This window comes from Pteropus medius, unplaced genomic scaffold (genome assembly GCF_902729225.1).
Source record: "Pteropus medius unplaced genomic scaffold, Ma_sr-lr_union100, whole genome shotgun sequence".
Taxonomy (NCBI): Eukaryota; Metazoa; Chordata; class Mammalia; order Chiroptera; family Pteropodidae; genus Pteropus; species Pteropus medius.
This window is the reverse complement of record NW_024341893.1, coordinates 1,535,272-1,553,553: the sequence shown is the minus strand read 5'-3', so window position 1 is coordinate 1,553,553 and position 18,282 is coordinate 1,535,272. Positions and strand designations below refer to the sequence as shown.

The 18,282-nt window shown below is 44.2% G+C and overlaps 1 protein-coding gene across 1 annotated transcript in view; it reads left to right on the top strand.

Moving 5' to 3' along the window:
* Positions 1-18,282, top strand: part of RYR1 (ryanodine receptor 1) — a 106,363-nt gene that overhangs the window by 72,048 nt on the left and 16,033 nt on the right. Inside the window, exons 83-88 of the mRNA XM_039854913.1 lie at positions 406-486; positions 3,977-4,065; positions 4,160-4,288; positions 4,386-4,490; positions 6,740-6,821; positions 8,468-8,655. Of these exons, the coding sequence (XP_039710847.1) occupies positions 406-486; positions 3,977-4,065; positions 4,160-4,288; positions 4,386-4,490; positions 6,740-6,821; positions 8,468-8,655 (674 nt within the window). The remainder of the gene's footprint in view (positions 1-405; positions 487-3,976; positions 4,066-4,159; positions 4,289-4,385; positions 4,491-6,739; positions 6,822-8,467; positions 8,656-18,282) is intronic.

The window sequence follows — 18,282 nt, the reverse complement described above, 5'->3', positions numbered from 1 at the left end:
GAAAGTGACCCCCAACCCCATAACCCATTAACCCCACAGCCCTGGACAGGGGCTGAGGGAGATACCAGCTGCTTGAAACTGCTGGGTTGGGTATACACTCCTGGACGTCACATAAGCGGTGACATCAGAGTGACACTGATGTTATATAAAGACACTTGAGACCCCAGCTTCATGACTTAGGGCCCCTCGAGTCTCGTTGTGCTGATGTCGTGGATTCTGAGATTCGGACCCCCTGGTGTCATGGATGTCCGTGGCCCTCACAATGTGTTTGAGGTGGTGGCTGTTCCTCCCAGTGCCCCTATGCTTTGTGCATGTGTGTGCAGTGTGCATGGGCAGTGCTGCATGCACGTACTGTGTCCTGGAGCATCTGACCCCTTCTGGGTCCTGCCCCACTCTTCCACCCAGGAGAGAAGGTCATGGCAGATGACGAATTCACCCAAGACCTGTTCCGATTCCTGCAATTGCTCTGCGAGGGGCATAATAATGGTGAGGAGGAGGGGTGGGTGGGGTGGAGGGAGATGGAGGTTTGGGGTCGGTTTGGAAGAGTTGCCTGAGTTCATCTCCAGCCACTTCCTCCCCTTATCAGTGATGACCTCACCACCCATCTTTGACCACATTGTCCTTCATCCTTTACTTTCACCCAGGGTCAAGCGCAGTCCACCCACCTTCCTAAATCTCTCTTGAATTTCTGGAATCTAGCCACTTTGCTTCACTTTCGCTTCTTCTGGCTAGTCCAATCCCCCAAAAGCAGTCTGCCAAAAGCCAGCTTGGCCAAATGAGCAATTAGCCACCTGCCATTTTCCCATGGCCATTTTGAAATTGAGTAAATGTGGTGGATTTCCAAACTCTGGGTCTGTAGAGGGGAAAAAAAAAATCGCAAGCCTTTTTCAATGCATCTATTAGAATCACTTACTAATTTCGCTTATAAAATACTTTGCCCAGAGGAAGGACCACAGAGTCTTTCTTCACTTAAGCAAGAGTTTCCACAACATTTGTTCTGGTTCAGGCGATTTAACCAGACCAAGAGTGACAAGTCCATTAAACACACTGTCGGTGAGAAAATATAACCCCATATGGCACGCATAGCTTACAACATTAAAGGAACAGCCCAAATTCTGTCACACATTCTACCCAATGCCATTTCAATCTCAAGGTTGTGGTTGTAACGCTTAGCAGGTGATTACGAAACCACGGACTTCCCAGAAATTAGCTTCATTACAAGAATGGGAGTAATTGTAAATCTAACTTCCATAGAAGCTACACCCCACTTGGCTAGTGTTCTTTAAGGCAACTGATTCGTAACCATCTCTAACCTTCACTCCTTTCTTTTCAACGAAGGATAAAGCTTGATCTATTGCTTTACATTATCAAAAGCTCTTAAGTCCACAACTAGTTTTTCTTCAAGGTTTATTACCTCTGTGCCACATGTCCAGGGTTTCCTTTCCTGAATTTTTACTAAGGTGGAATCAGACTTTGGGTTTAAAATGAGTTTTATTCCCTGGGTCTATGAACTTTTGGAAATGAGAACATTCTCGTGGGTGGGATTTCTCTCCCAACGAATTTGCAATCCAGTCCTCTGCCTAAATTTGTCGATTTTATGAACCAGACCAATCAAATAAATATTTGAAATACCTTTCAAATCTCACATGCCTTACATGCCTTGAGTATTCAATGCCATTCAAAGCAGACATAAGGTTTGTCTCTTGCTCATTTTCACGTCTGTGACAGTGTTCTCAGCTGACAGAGTTCTTTACAAGAGTGGGAGCTGTATATCTAACCATTTACGCACATAGTCTGACTTAAATGAACACAAAGGGTTTAGAAAACAAGGTTGGTGAGAAAACCTGTACATTTGCTTATAAAATCTTGAATATTTGAATATACTCTTTGTCTATAATGTGAAACCAGGCAAAATGGGCACAGCCTGCTACAGCGATTACGAAGTGGCTATAGGGAAGTCAGGTGGAAAATAAGAGTTTGGGGGGAGGGGAAACCTTCAAGGGCTGTTAAAGCCATCCTGTGCACCATGGCATTGCTATAAACACTAAAAGGACTTCACTGAAGTTTGTGTTTATTGCCTTGATAATTTGATGAATTGGTCAACTGACAAATGGGTCTACAGAGGTGGTTCTCAAACTTAAGCAGGCCTAAGAATCACCTGGAGGCCTTGTTAAAATACAGACTTCTAGGCCTCACCCTAGAATTTATGTTTAGTATTTCTGGGGTGGAGCCCAGGACTGTGAATTTCTTACAGGTTCCAGGAAACTAAATCTTTTATGTATGCCTAGGGTCCCCAAACCCCGGGCCACAGATCGATACCAGTCTGTGGCCTGTCAAGAACCGAGCTGCCCAGCAGGAGGCGAGCAAGCAAAGCTTCATCTGTATTTGCAGCTGCCCCCCAGTGCCAGCGTCACCACCTCAGCTCCGCCTCAGACCATCAGGCATTAGATTCTCATAGGAAAACCAGTCCCTGGTGCCCAAAAAGTTGGGAACTGCTGATGTATGCTAAAGCATTAAAACCTCATAACAGCTCTATAGAGTCTGCTGTGACCACCATGTTACATATGGGGAAACATGCAAGTCTGTGCCACACAGAGAGGTTAAATAACTTGCCTGAGGTTGCACAGCCTGGAATTCATGCAGCCAACTCCTACTTATCTTTCAGGTCTCAGCTCAGAGGAGCCTTCCCTGACTACCCAGGCTGGGTGAGCCACCTCCCCTGGCTCCTCCGGCTCCCTGGGTTATTTCCATCACGACCCTGATCATTCTGCCCAGTATTCCTCACTACCACCCCTGTCACCCATGAACAGTGTTTTATTATCATTATCATCAACATCATCATCATCATCATCATCATTCCCAAACTTCTCAACCACACACTGAAGTAGAGAAAATAGTCTAATAAACCCCAAAGTACCCATCGCTCAGCTCTAACAGTTATCAGCTTTCTGCCATAGAATAACATTTTTTGAATAATGGAAACCAGTGCACCAAGAGGGTTGTGAATCAGTTTATTGCAGAGATTCTCACCTTAATTGCACATTGGTATGCCTGGGCAGCTTTAAAGTGTTCTAAAGCCCAGGTTTCACCCTCCAGAGATTCTAATTCAATTGGTTTGGGGTGGGGCCTGATCACTGGGTTTTTTTTTTTTAAAAAAAAGCCTCCAGGTGATTCTAATGGGCAGCTAAAGTTGAGAGGTTGAGACCTACAGATTCAGTGGGTTGAGATCAGAATCCTTATAGTTACCGAGACTAGTACAGGACACAAACTATCCGAGTGCATGGCACATAGTAAGGGTATGTGAGACTTCTGTTCCAAGTATATGTATATATAAATGCGTGTACTGGCTCTCAATGTAAAATGAATTTCCTGAAAATTACAACATGAGAATATAAGCTTCACAAGGGCAGGGATTTTATTACTTTTGTTTTCTTTCGCTGCTGTATCCTTAGGGCCTAGAACAGTGCCTGGCACAAAGTAAATGCTAAATAGATGAACAAATAAATGATAGATGCTCATCTCCTCTGGCTTTTGGTAGGCATTCAATAAATATTTGTTGGATAAACGAATAAAGAAATAACCAGTCTTCCATCACCCTTAGCACACAGTAAGCATTCAATAAAAATTTTGGAAATGAATGGAGGACTAAATCTCCATGTCCCTCTGCTACATTGTAGATGCTCAAGAAACATATTTTGGGAAAAAAATCAATGAATAAATGGCCCTCCACCACATCTGCTACATAGCAGGCCCTCAATAAATATTTATGACATAAATGAGTAAATGATCCTCCCTCTTCCTTTGGCACAAAATAGGTACTTGGTAAAGAGTTAATAAATTAATGATTACATGACTTCTGGCATACAATAGGCACTCTATTTAAACACTAACTGTATAAATGAATAGATGACCCACTGTTCACCTCCCCTAGCACATGGTAGATTCTCAATGAATGAATGACTTTTCATCTCCCTAGATTTCCAAAACTACCTACGGACACAGACGGGGAACACGACCACTATTAACATCATCATCTGTACAGTGGACTACCTTCTGCGGCTGCAGGTGAGGATGTGAGGCCGTCCTGGTGTGACCTGGGTCGAGGACTGGGGGGCCATCGTTGGCCCAGCCACCCCCTCACATCGTATCGGGCCCCCAGGAATCCATCAGCGACTTCTACTGGTACTACTCCGGCAAGGATGTCATTGAGGAGCAAGGCAAGAGGAACTTTTCTAAGGCCATGTCGGTAGCTAAACAGGTGTTCAACAGCCTCACCGAGTACATCCAGGTAGGGCCCGCCTGCTGGGGCAGGGCGGGGCAGTCCCGCATCGCGCGCGGGGCCTGGTTCTCACGCTGCCCTCTGCTCCCCCACCCCCACCCCCCAGGGCCCCTGCACCGGGAACCAGCAGAGCCTGGCGCACAGCCGCCTCTGGGACGCCGTGGTGGGATTCCTGCACGTATTTGCCCACATGATGATGAAGCTCGCTCAGGTTCGGGCACCTCTGTTCTTCATCTAGCTGCTTCCAGGCACCCCCAACTGGCTCGTTTCCGAGTCCTGCCCCGAGTCTCACCCAGACGCTCCAGGAGTGTTCTAGACTGGCTCCCTTCCCCAGGCCTAATCCCTCTTCCTTAGGGATGGTCTCTCTGCGTGACCGCACCTCCTCCTCTGCCCCCACCAATCGGATGGTTTTCCATCCACACTTCAATTGGTCTGACTTTTGGGCCCGCCCCCTATGGCCCGGAGCTCCTCTATGATTGGTTGGTGTTCTTTTCTTCTGATGAGATCGTGTCAGATTCGGACCGCCCTGGCAATAGGATACCCGCGGGCTTCTAGATAGGGCCTGGGACTGAAGGACTGTTTTGCTTCTTTATCTTGCCTGCGGCAGATGACGCCCATCCCGGGCATCCATGATGTAAGGTGCCTGTCGAGCCCCACCTCCCATCTCTAGAATCTTCGTGCTCCCCTTTCTCCACCGCCCTCGCCCCTCTGCAGCCTTGTCAGTGTTCCATGAACACCTTATCCATTTGCTCTGCTTGCGGCTGGTAAACATACTCGAAGCTGCCATGTACACTGCACCGGGCTAACCATCTTAAGGAGCACCATCCGCATCCTAGACATCGCATATCCGTGTATTTATTACAATAGTTTTCCAGCAGATGGCAGGAAAGTATTCTGTGTATTTATTGTAATTTTCTTGAAGAAGGGGAGCCTTTTTTAAAATTTACTCAAATGTGCCACAGAGGCTGGCAGAAACCCTGTCTAGTATCATCTGGTTTTTTGAAAGGAATTGAACTTGGGAATGCAATTCCTCAGTGGCAGTGCAGTTGAGGTCAGGCTGTAGGTGTAATCTTAAAATTCTAGAGACTGTTGTTATCTCAAGTGTAGAGTTCTAAACCCTTCCGTGTTAATTCATCACCCATGGTATAGAGTTAGGTTGTAAAGGCTAGAAATCCAATGCAAAGTGGTGGCCTTTGGGGGTGGGGGAAAATTTATAAGTTCACATCTCAGATCCAGGGCCTAGAGTGATATCAGCAGAAATGTCTCTCTCCTGTCTGGCTTCATTCTCCAGCGGGTTCTCCCCAGGGGTTGGAAAAATGGTGCCCTAGGCTTCCATGCACCCCACTAACAGCTCCAGAGTGAAGAGAACCTCTCTTTCATGGGAGCTCCAGGAAAAGACCTGCAATTCTCTCTGATTGGGCTAATAGGTCATATGCCCATCCCTAAATCAATCACAGTGGCCAGGAGAAAGAAGGCTCTGATTGGCCAGACCTGGTCATACACCAGCCCTTAGAAGCAGGAAGACAAGTTTTGCCCCACACTCTCTGAAAGTGGAATTAAGAGAAGTAAGGGCTGGATCCTAGGCAGGCACACCACAGGTGCCCATCTACCTTAGGATCTTGAGATATTGAAATGTTGGAATGTTAGAGTCAGATTTGGAGCTGTGGAAACATGTTAGGATTAGAATCAGCAACTCTAGAACCAGCACTGGGGTAGAAGGAGCCTTACATCTCATTTCTCCACTATCCTTCCCCCGCCTCTATTTTGTTAGATAGAACCATATGAAATCATCACTTTGCAGGTAAAAATGGTTAAATATTGGCGATAGGATACCCGCGGGCTCAACCTAATACAAATTGGGACTGTGAGGCAGAACTTTGACCATGTTAGAAGCTTCTGTGGACCCTACATGAGGCACTGTGACAGGGGAGGCAGTGGATCCCCACATTCTTCTCAAATGGCTAACCGGAAAGCACATGGCTGTGTCCTCCAGTCTTCTTCCCAGACTCCCACTCTTCCCATCACACGTTTATTCAACAAACATGTGTCAAGCACCCATCATAGGCCAGTCACGGTGCTCGGCTCCCATTCCTTCCTAGATCTGTCTTTGACCCCAGTATTTGCCCCTGTCCGTCTCCGTCTGTCTCAACCCCAAGCGTCTGCTCCCTGAACCCCATACTCCTCTCAGTTCTCCTCGTCTGCTAGATCCTTGCCCCTACACATCACCTATTGGGCCTGCTTTCCCCAAAATGCCAAACCCACCTCCACACTCTTGTCTCTCTGCCCCTTCCCCTGCTTCCGAGGAACATGTCTGGACTCGGGTCCCCTCGGAGGTAAGAGGGGAGAAAAAAGAGGTCTTACGCCCTGCTGGGTGGGTGAGGAGGGGCAGAAGCAGTTGGAGGTGGCGGAGGCATCTCTGCATGAACCAGCCCTCATGTAGCTGGGATGTGGCATCTCTAGGACTCGAGCCAGATCGAGCTGTTGAAGGAGCTGCTGGATCTACAGAAGGACATGGTGGTGATGTTGCTGTCACTACTGGAAGGTAAACAGCCAGTGGATGGGGAAAGGGGAGGGTACGAAGATACAGACAAGCCCAAGAATGGCCCTCTGAGACCCAGGAGACCCCAAGCTTCAACCTCCATCTGACATCATGTCAGGGTCGATGGGTTAATGAAAGTCACATTAACAAGCTCGGCAACACTAAGTGAGCACTTATTATGTTTCAGAGCTTGATTGTACATATATTAGTTTATTGAATCCCCAGAGGAATCTTAATAAGGTGGGCGGGCTGGACACTTTTTAAATTTATGTACTTAATAGTTATTTACTTATTTGCAAAATGTTTCAGTTAACTTTTGCTGCCTAACAAGTATCCCCACAACTTAGTGATTACTAATTTATTACCAATTAATGAAACAATTTAACTAGTAGACAGAATTTTTTCTATACAGGTTCTTTCATAAAGAGTGTCCTCATTCTTTGATATGCCTTATAGTACTCCATCATGTCAGTTATACTGATTTATTTAACCATACCCCTATTGATAGACATTCAAGTTTTTAAAAATATTTTGCTGTTACAATATTGTGATGATTAATTCTCCTACAATGTTTCAGCTTTTTTTGTAACTAGTTATTAGCTTTTAAAGACTCAGAAGGTTTCCTTTAAACATCAGATCTCCAGCTTTTCTTGAAAAATTGAAAGATTTGGTGACTCTGGGCCCACATTCTCACATGACAAAAATCAACTGGACTGAATTAAAGATCTGAATTATATCAGTGTTAACTCTGATTTTGATGACTTACTATAATTATATCAGAGAACGTTTTATCTTTTAAGACATATGAACTGAAACGTTTAGGGATAAAAAAGGCCTCATGCCTGCAGCTTACCCTCACATGCTTCAGGGAAGAGGTGGGGCAGGGGAGAGAGAGAAGGAGAGAGAGAGAGAAAATTATAAAGCAAATGTGGTAAAATATAAACAATTGGTGAATGTGGAATATATGAGGGTTCCCTTGCACAGTTTTTGCAACTCACATGTAAATTTGAAATTGTATTAAAATTGAAAGGTACAAAAAGAAGCTTAAGCCAGTTTGCTTTAGAGGAATGTGTGGGATCCCAGTTAGCCACAGTCTCCACCTCTCCCTTGCTGCCTTACCTTTGGCCTGCCTCCCTCATCTATGGACCTACTTGGCCTCTGTGGGCTAATGGAAGGCTTAGGTATGTGAGCTCTGAGGTCATGCATGTCTGGGTTCAAATCCTTCTCAATCCCTTACTGGCTATGTAACTCTGAGTGTGTGACTTTCTGTGAGTCTCAGTTTATCCACCTGTAAAACCAGATGGTAGCACACTTTTCTTACAAGGATGAGATCGTGCCAGCACAGCACTTGGCATGGCATCTGTCACCTGCCGTTAGCTTTTGCCATTGTTATCTTTATTGATGACTCCTCCAGCTATTGAGGGAGGTGGACAAAGACAGGATCAGCCAGGTTCGCACATGATGCTGATGCAGATCAGAAAGTGACCCACGCCCTTTGAGGGGAGGCTTAGGAGCCAGCCAGGGAAGCTACCACCAGCACAGTGGATCCTGGGGAGCCATGGGTGGCTCCCAAGCCGGGGAGGGAGGCAAGCCATGGAACTCCAGAGTGGAGGCTCTGCCGAGCGGAACTGACCTGGGGCTGCCCACAGGGAACGTGGTGAACGGCATGATTGCCCGGCAGATGGTAGACATGCTGGTGGAATCTTCATCCAACGTTGAGATGATCCTCAAGTTCTTCGACATGTTCCTGAAACTCAAGGACATAGTGGGCTCGGAGGCCTTCCAGGACTACGTCACTGATCCCCGTGGCCTCATCTCCAAGAAGGACTTCCAGAAGGTGGGTGCTGAAAGTAGACGAGTGGAGGTGCCAAGTGCCAGTCATGTTCTTCTGGCTGCCCGCCTTGGGCCAGAGACTTCTCTGTGAGCCTCAGTTACCTTATCTGCGAAATGAGCTAAAGCAGTCCTTGGGGATGTTTCGAAGATGAAATATATCTATTATTTCTATTATCATTGTTAATAGTTATAATAGTATCATTGTTATAAATAGAGATCAGGTATTTAGTTGATAAACGTACTGGATTTCTCCTCTATGCTGGGCCCTGGGATGGTACCATGGACACAGCAATGACCGAGACACAGCCCCGGCTTCATGAGACTTATAGTCTAATGGGAGAGGCAGTCACCATGACCATGGCAGGTCAAGATAGTGAGGCCATTAGGAAGGAAATGCAGGAACCTGCTTTATCCAGTAGCCCATTCATCAGCTTGTCTCTTGCACCCCAGCTCTACCCTCTCTCCCTATGTAACTCCAGGTAAGTCACTCATCTGCTCTGAGCCTCAGTTTCCTCCTCAGTGAAATGGGGCTAGCATAATAACATTCACTGTCTCACAGGACTGCTGGGACACCGGACAGTGCCTGGAACACAGAAGCACTCAAGAGATATTAGGTACTATTTTTACAGGCATACCTCGGAGATATTGTGGGTTTGGTTCCAGACCACCACAATAAAGCTAATATTGCAATAAAGTGACTCACACAGTTTTTTAATTTCCCAGTGCATATAAAAGTTATGTTTACACTATACCGTAGTCTATAAAGTGTGCAATAGCATTATGTCTAAAACATGTATATACCTTATTTAAAAAATACTTTATTGTTAAAAATTTCTAACCATCATCTGAGCCTTCAACAAGTTATAATCTTTTTGCTAGTGGAGGGTCTTGCCTTGGATTTTTTTTAAAAATCCACAATATCTGCAAAGCGCAATAAAGCGAGATATGCCTAACTTTATTACTGCCAGATTTGTTTCCAAATCTGGCAGTAATAAAGTTAACAAAAGTTAACCATTTTGTTAACTTTTCTTTTGAAATAACTTTAGGCTTACAGAGAAATTACAAGAACAGTACATAGAATTTCTGAATACCATTCACCTAGATTGCCCAAATATTAACTTTTTACCACGTTTACTCCATCGTGATTCCCCTCCACTGCTAAATACTTCTCTGTGTATCTCCGAGAACAGGATTATTCTCTTACGTAACCACAGGACAGTTTGCAAACCAGGAAATGAACACTGACACGGTGCTGCTGTCTCCAGAGCCTATTCAGTTTTCATTCATTAAAGACATTCTTCTTCACTGTCAAACATCCAGTCCAGGATCAGGGATCGCATTTCGGCACCCCGTCTCTTTAGCTTCCCTCAATCCGGAACCTTTTCTCGGTCTGTCCTTGTTTTTCATGACCTTGCCATTCTTGAAGAACGGAGGCCAGTTGTGTTCTAGAGTGTCCCTCAGTGTGAGTTAGTCTGAGTTTTCGTCGTGATTCAAGTCAGGTCATACATCTTTGACAGGAATGTTGTAGGAACGATGCATCCTCAGTACATGGTATCAGGGGGCACGTGCTGCTGGTTCTTCCCATCGCTCTTGGTGTCAGCTTGAATCACTTGGTTAAGGTGGTGTTTACCAGGGTCTCCACTGTAAAGATACTATCATTCCCTTCAATATCTTGCGAGGTCGAGCTATGAGACTATGTAAATCTGTTCATCCTCTAGGGTTAGCATTTATTTATGATTCTTGTCTGAAACGATTGCTACTATGGTAGTTGACAAACGGCGGTTTTCCACTTTTAGCATACTCTTTACCTTTATTAGGTACCATTTTACTGTAAGAAAAATTTTTTTCCTTCTCCACTTATTTACTTACTTATTTGCTTATTCACTTATTTATTTATATCAGCATAGACTCATTGCTTTTTCTTTTATTCTAGGGGTTGCAATCGCTACTGCTTATCAGGATTTAAACAAGCTCAGGGGCTCCTGAGTTAAAAATAAAAGGCCCCATGTCTCCTAGTTGTCCTTGGGGCCTCCCTGCATCTCTTCCCCACTCTCAGCCACTCCTCCCAAGAGGTGTCTGCCCTCGCTCACTCCTTTCTTACTTCCCACTCCTTCTCTGATTCAGGGTTTGCTGGCTTCTGTCCCTGTCACTCTCCTGAAACTACCCCACTAAATCGGTGACCTCCGCCCCTGAATTCCTCCTCTGACTTGTCGTCTTGGCAGCATTTGCCATCGTCGACCATTTCCTTCCCCCAGCAATGCCTGCTTGCTTGGGTGTCTGTGCCACGCACTTCTGAGACCCCCACCTTTTCTGCCAATCCCTCGCAGCCTCTTAAACACTGCCATCCCTGAGCCCTCTACCTTCCGAAAGAAGAGATAACATGTATTGTTCTCCCACTCTGTGCCAGGTCCTGTGTGTACATGAATCACAACTGAGCCTTGAACAACACAGAGTGGAACTGTGCAGATCTACTTCTATGCAGATTTTGCTCAGGAAATATAGAGTCGGCCCTCCATATCCTGGGTTTCACACTCTCCATCTCAACCAGCCGTGGATCAGAAACAGTGTTTTCAATCCGCGGTTAGGAATCTGCAGATGCAGAGGGCTGGCTGTATGCGGCGTTCTGCGCCATTTTATATAAGAGACTTGAGCATCCAAGGATTTGGGTGTCTGTGGGGGTCCTGGAACCAGTCCTCCGAGTTCCTGAGGAACGACTAAAGTGTTCAGAGAGTAAGAAGTTATGGTCAGATTTTCAACGGGGCAGGAGGTTGATGCCCCTGACCCCTGTGTTGTTCACGGGTCAACTGTAGTTCATTTATCCCTTACAGCAACCTTACGTGGTAAGGACTTCTTTCTATTACTAGTTTAAAGAAGTGGAAACTGAGGCACAGCGGGGAAAGTGATGTGCTTCAGGCCACACAGCTAGTAAACGACAAAGCTGGAATGAGAACTCAGGCAGTCTGGCTCCCGAGTTTGCACCTCTGGAGTCATCCATTATGCTAGTCCAATAAGTAGTCAGTGAACACCTCCTCCTGGGAGCCCAGGCCTACTTTCAAGGCTGGCGGGTTTAGGGAGAGAGTCTCTGTGAGGGCTGCAAGAGAACCAGAAAGCGCCATGCAGGAGCGAAAGTGCACATCATTCGGAATTTCAAAATGATTCTGCTCAGCGAAGGAAACTATCGACAAATGAAAAGGCAGCCTTTTCATTTGGAATGAAATGGGAGAAATGGAATGGGAGAAAATATTTGCAAACCACATATCTGATGAAGGGTTAATATCTAAAATAGACTAGGTATTCCTACAACTCAAACACAGTAAAACCAATAACCCAATTTAAAAATGGGCAAAGGACCAAATAGACATTTTTCCAGAGAAGACATACACACGGCCAATGGGTACATAAAAAGGCGCTCGACAGCAGTAATGATCAGGGAAATGCAAGTCAAAACCACAGTGAGATATCGCCTCATACCTGTTAGAATGGCTATTATCAAAGAGTTAACAAATATTGACGAGGATGTAGAACAAGGGACCTATTCGTGTTGGCGGAAATGTAAATTGGTGCAGTCACCGCGGAAAACGGTGTGGAGGGTCCTCGAGAAATTAAAAATAATTAATTGAAAATTGAAAATAGAACTACCCTATGTTCCAGCAATCCCACTTCTGGGTATTTATCCAAAGGAAACGAGAGATCTGCACTCCCACATTCACTGCAGCATTATTCACAGCAGCCAGGGTATGGAAGCAACGTAAGTGTCTGTCAGTGGATGAGTGGATATATACGTATAATGGAATATTATTCAGCCTTAAAAAAAAAAAAAGGGGAAATCCTGTCATTTGTAGCAACATGAATGAACCCAGAGGGTATTGTGCTAAGTGAAATAAGCCAATTAGAGAAAGACAAATACCGCATGTTATCACTTGTAAGTGGATTCTGAAAAAAAAAAGAGTCAAATTTACAGAAACAGAGTAGAAAAGTGAGTGGTTTCCAGAGGCTGGGAGGGCGGCGTTGGGGGTGAAATAGGGAGAGGTTGGTAAAACGGTACAGACATCCAATTATAAGATGAATTTTTTAAAAATGGGTAAAGATCCCTCCCAATGGTTCAAAGCTTCCCAAATCACAAGATTGGATGACGTGACCTACATGTTTTGTAGGTCAGTATCTCTGTTTCACAAATTTTCAAACAATCTATAACTTTAAAAGCGCATTGGTTTTATTTTTGAAAAGATAATAACAGTGTATGAGGGGAGAAGCCTCACTCTAAGCCTGTTCTCCACCTACCCTTCCCCCACTCCCACTGCCGTAGACATTCATTTCTCTTGTATCCCTCCATCATTTTTTTTTCAGATATTGTTACTGTCCTCCTTTCTTACATAATAGGTCATGAGCTACATACACTACTCTATATCACTTAACAATTTATTCTGGAGATACAGGAAGCGTCCTCATTGATTTTTTCAGGTGCCCAGTATTCCGCTTTGTATATATTATGGTTCATTTGATTATTCCCTGCTGATGGAGACTTGCTTTGTTCCCGATCTTTTGTTATTACAACACATGCTGTAGTCAGAGGTGCAGTCTACAGCACAGGTACTGTAAATTTGTACTGCAGATTTCTAGCAGAGGGGAGTTAGTGTGCTAAGGAAGGCTCCCATGGGCTGCCAGCGATGCTGGCTACGGTTACCCTCGTACATAGGTCATTCTGTATGTGCACTTATATCCAACGATAAACTTCTGAAAGTGACATTGCTGGGTTGAAGTAAATGCATTTGTGATTTGGACAGATTTTGCCCTCTATTTTCCTCTCTTATTAGCAACATGTGAGAGTGCCTGTTCCCCCGCAGCCTCACCACCAGACCACATTGTCAAATATTTGGGTTTTTGCCAATCTGATAGGTGAGAAATGGTATCGCATTGCAGTTTTAATTCACATTTAATTCACGTTCTCCTGTTATGAGAACAGCTAAATCATCTTTTCATGTTATTTCTTTTATATTACTTGTTTCATGAAATGATCGTGCCCTTGGATTTTTTTCTATTGGGATGTTGGTATTTTTCTTCTTGATTTCTAGAAGCTCTTTATGTATTCACTAATTATAACTTTGTTAGTGACAGAAGTTGCACCTGTTTTTCCAGATTCATCATTTGTCTTTTGACTTTGCTTATGGTGGGTTTGTTGTTGTTGTTTTGTTTCGTTTCGTTTTGTTTTTGGCCATACAGAATAGTTGATTTTTATGTAGAAAATTATTTAAAAGATTTTAATAGGTTGGTGTTTTTTTTGTTTTTGTTTTTGTTTTTGTTTTTGTTTTCATGAAATAGGTAATACAGGAATACATTCCTACTTGTGAAAAAAAATTCAGAACTTAGATCTCCGGTCGATGTCACCGTCAGCCCCCAGCCCCAGTCCTGTTCTTACCCCACCTCTCCAAAGGCTGCCACTGTTATCCACTTGGTGTACTTATCTCCAGTTATCTATTCCTGCATTTTCGTTCATGTGCATTTAAAAAATATGGCACTGTTTCATGGTTTCCCAAGTTTTCATGGTTGACAGAGTTCTTGACGGTTTGCAAAGCACGTCTCCATTGATAAGTACTTTGCGGATTCCAAAACATCTTCTTCACTTTGGAAAGCACCATCTGATGAACACATTCCAGGCTGCTAATGTATTGTTCTTAGTCAGTATCGTTTTGTGGTTTCCTTTATTTTTTTTAATCTGAAAATATTTTTGTATGTATCTCTAAATTAAGACTTTTTTTTAATAGTCTTTATGGAGATATAATTCACATACCAGGAAATTCACCTATTTAAAATGTAGAATTCGATGATCTTTTAGTATATTCACAGAATTGTGCAACCATCCTCACAATCTAATTTTAGAACGTTTTAATCACTCCAAAAAAGAAACCCATTACCCTGAGCAGTCACTTCCCATTTCTCCCACCCAGGCCGCTGGCAGCCACTAATCTGCTTTCTGTCTCTATAGATTTGCCTATTCTGGACACTCCATGTACAACACATGGTCTTAAAAGGCTTTCCTTTTGTTTAAGAAGCCACAATGTCATTATCGCTTCTAGCCAAAAACAAAATGAAAAACATATACGGTTCTTTAAATCATCAAATATCTAGTTGGTATTAACATTCCAAATCTCATAAATATTATATATAACTTTTTGCAACTTCTTTGCAAAAGAAGGATCCAAACAAGTCCTACCCATTGCAATTGGTCGATATTTCTTTAAACCTCCTTTAACCTACTGCTTCGCCTCCGTCACTTTTCCTTTTCCTGGTCATCTATCTGCTGGAGACCTGGGTCGTTGGTCCTGTAGAGCAGCACTGCCCAGCAGAAATACGATGTAAGCAACATGCATAATTAAAATTTTTCTAGTACCCACGCTTTAGAAAAAGTAAAAAGAAACATGAAATCATTTTTAACAATGTTTTATTTAGCCTAGTATATCCACAATATTATTTCAACATGTAATTAATTTAAAAATTATTTGACATTTTACATTCATTTGTTCATACTGTCTTCAAAATCCAGTATGTATTTTATACTCTGAGCACATCTCAGTTTACTCGGGCCATGACTCAAATGCTCGGTAGCCACATGTGGCTTGCGGCAATCATTCGCTAGCGGTGTCTTAGTTGTAGAGTTTCCCACAGTTTGGAACTGGCTGATGCAACCTTGTGGTGTCACTTAATGTGTTCCTCTGTTCGCTGGGTTCCCCATAAACTTGGACTTAGGTCGAGAAGGTTGATCAGATTCAAGGGTGAAGGTTTTGTTTGTTTTTGCCAGCGCCTTCCTTTGTGGTGCTGCATCCATCCACCGAGAGGCACATCCTGTCCCTTCATGTCTCCTCTTGTGATGTCAGCAGCCGTTCGTGTCGATGCCCAGATACATTGGTTCATTGGAGATTGCGTAACGGCGATCATATCATTTCGCAGTGTTTGACCGCTTACCAAGCATCACGTGGTTTCCCGAACTGTTGTATTTTTACAACATGCTTTTCATTTTCTCTATGGTTTAAATGACAAGCTCAGATTTTTTTAAAGGACTTTTTAATTTTCAAAAATTGTAACAGTTATAAATCATTCTCAGTTTTCGAGATTCGTTTGACAAATACGTGTTGAGCACCTGCTGTGTGCGGCAGTGAGCAAAACAGAGATCCTACCCTCAGAGCTGATGGCCCAGTGGGGAGGGGCGGATGAAAATCAGTAAATAAACAAAATAATTCCAGATTATAATCTGTGGTTTGAAGGAAACGAGCAGGGTGGCGTGTGAGAGAGAATGGGTGGAGTAAGCCCTGTAAACCAGGTGTTCAGGGAAGAGGACACTGAAGCTGAACGTTGAAAGGTACCAGGTGAAGGTTGCGGGAGAGGTTGTGGCATCCCATGTGAAGGGGACAGCAGGTATAAAGGCTAAAAGGTAGAAAAAGGGATGCAAAAAAGGCCGTGCGGCTGCAAAGGGCTGTTGATGGGGAAAGAGGAAGAAATCAAGCCCGAGAGGTGCTGGGGGAGGCGTGCTGGGCATGGTTGGCTGTAGGGAGGACTTTGACTTTTAACCTGAATGAGATGGAGCCAAGGGAGGATTCTGAGGAGGGTGGGGTTGAGAGATGTTTCCAGAGTGCCTCTGGCTGTGCATAAGGAATGTACTGTGGGGACAGAGTGGGAGCAGGCAAACCAGAAAGGCAGTTGCTGTGACAGTCTAATGGGAGATAATAGCAGTGGGCAAAATCAGGGTGGGGGACATGGAAGAGGCAGAAATGTGTGTGTGTTAGATCTGTTGAAAGCAGAGCTGACAGATTTGCTGATGGATCAGGTGTGGGTGGTGAGATAAAAGAGAAATCAAGGATGACTCAAAGATTTTAGCTTAAGCACCTGGGTGGGTGGCGATGCTATTCCTGAGATGGGTAAGACCGTGGGAGGAGAAGTTTTGAAATCAAGTTCAGTTTTGGCCATTTCCAATTTAAGGTAAAGATCCACAAAGAGATGTCAGGTAGGGCTCAGCGGTAAACGTCTGGATTCTGGAGAACAGTCAGGGCTGGGATGCCTTCGGAGCCTTGAGTCAATCATATCTCCATGGAGAGTGTAAAGAACAGGGTACGCATTCCAGGTCTGGAGCCCCCCAACTTTTAGATGTCTGGAAGAGAAGATTTCAATAAAGGAAACTGATCACAGTCAGAGAAGGTATTTAAAAAAGGGGGGGTGAGTGGAGTGGGTAAATGGACAATGACAAAGAGAAAGCAGCAAATCATAAGAGCAGAGTCCAGGACTGAATGGAGGGGACGGAGTCCCAGGCTTCTTGCGGGGGCGGGGGTGGGGGGGTGCTTTTAAGAGGAGCAGTGCCACACTGCATTATAAGGGAAGGAGGTAGTTCAGTGGAGGGAGGGTAGAAGGTAAGGAGTTCCTGTGTGATTATGTCTCCTCACTCTGCGGTTTCTAGAGCCCTTTATAATTTGCAAAGCATGTTACTCATTTAGAAAGCATTTTGCAAAGTTCTTGGCTACAAAGCACTTTTTAGAGACAGAAAATTTCGCTTTTGTTCATACCCCAGAGCGGCATTTCTGAAACTGCATGTTGCAACTTACCTGTGGGTCATGAAATTAATTTAGTCAAGTCATGACCAACATCTTTAAAAATAAAATAGAACATTACAGAGTGTGTTGCACAGTGTTAAGTCAGAGTTGTGTCGTGAAACCTTTTTTTTTTTTTTTTTTGGTAAAATGTATTCTTACTGTAGATGTGGTCAAAACATTTGAAAAACTTCCCTAGAGAACCTCTTGTGAAAAGTGCATAGGAGATCAGCACCAGAATGTTCAGTGAAACTGGAAACGACCTCAATGTGCATCATCAGGAGAAGAGATTAAGAGTGTTACATTTACAAAACAGGAATATTACACAGCAGTGAATTCATTTGATCTATATATCAACATGTGTAGCTCTTGAAAACATAACAGTTGAGTGAAAAAAGCAAGTTTCAAATTACATGATTATAAGAAGAATTCTTTAAATTAAAAAAGAAACAGGACACTGTGTGTGTGTGAGAAAGAGAGAGAGAGACAGACAGACAGACAGACAGACAGACAGACACAGTGATGGGATATAGGTAGTATATGTTAGGAAGGATATACCAGCTCTGGGATAGTGGTTAGCTTGGGGGAGGAGGAGGGTGTAGACCAAGAGAAGGATACAGAGGGCTCCAATTATACCTTATTTTAATTCTTAAATATATGATATTTGAAAAACATGTCATCATGAGCATTTGTTAACTCTGGGTGAATAGGCATATGACTCTTTGTTCCCAAGTGAAATTCAGAGGCCTCCGCTGTGTCAGGTGTCAGTTTTATAGTTGCGGGAAATGGCGGTGGTGGAGTCCTTGGGAAAGAGGCAGAGGTGGTGGCTTGCATCAGTCAGGGCCCTGGCCTGGAGGCAGCTGGCCTGGGGCGAAGAGTAATCACCTAACTTGGAGATAGAAGGAGCTGGGTGGACAGGGCTGCAGGCCCCACCTTGGAGCAAGGGACACAACCAGCACAGGGAGGAAGCCAGTGTTGGGGAGAGAAACGCCACAGCTTAATTCTTCTCCTGCTCCCTGACCCCAACTGGATGGACCCCATTTACAGCCAGAGGGCCA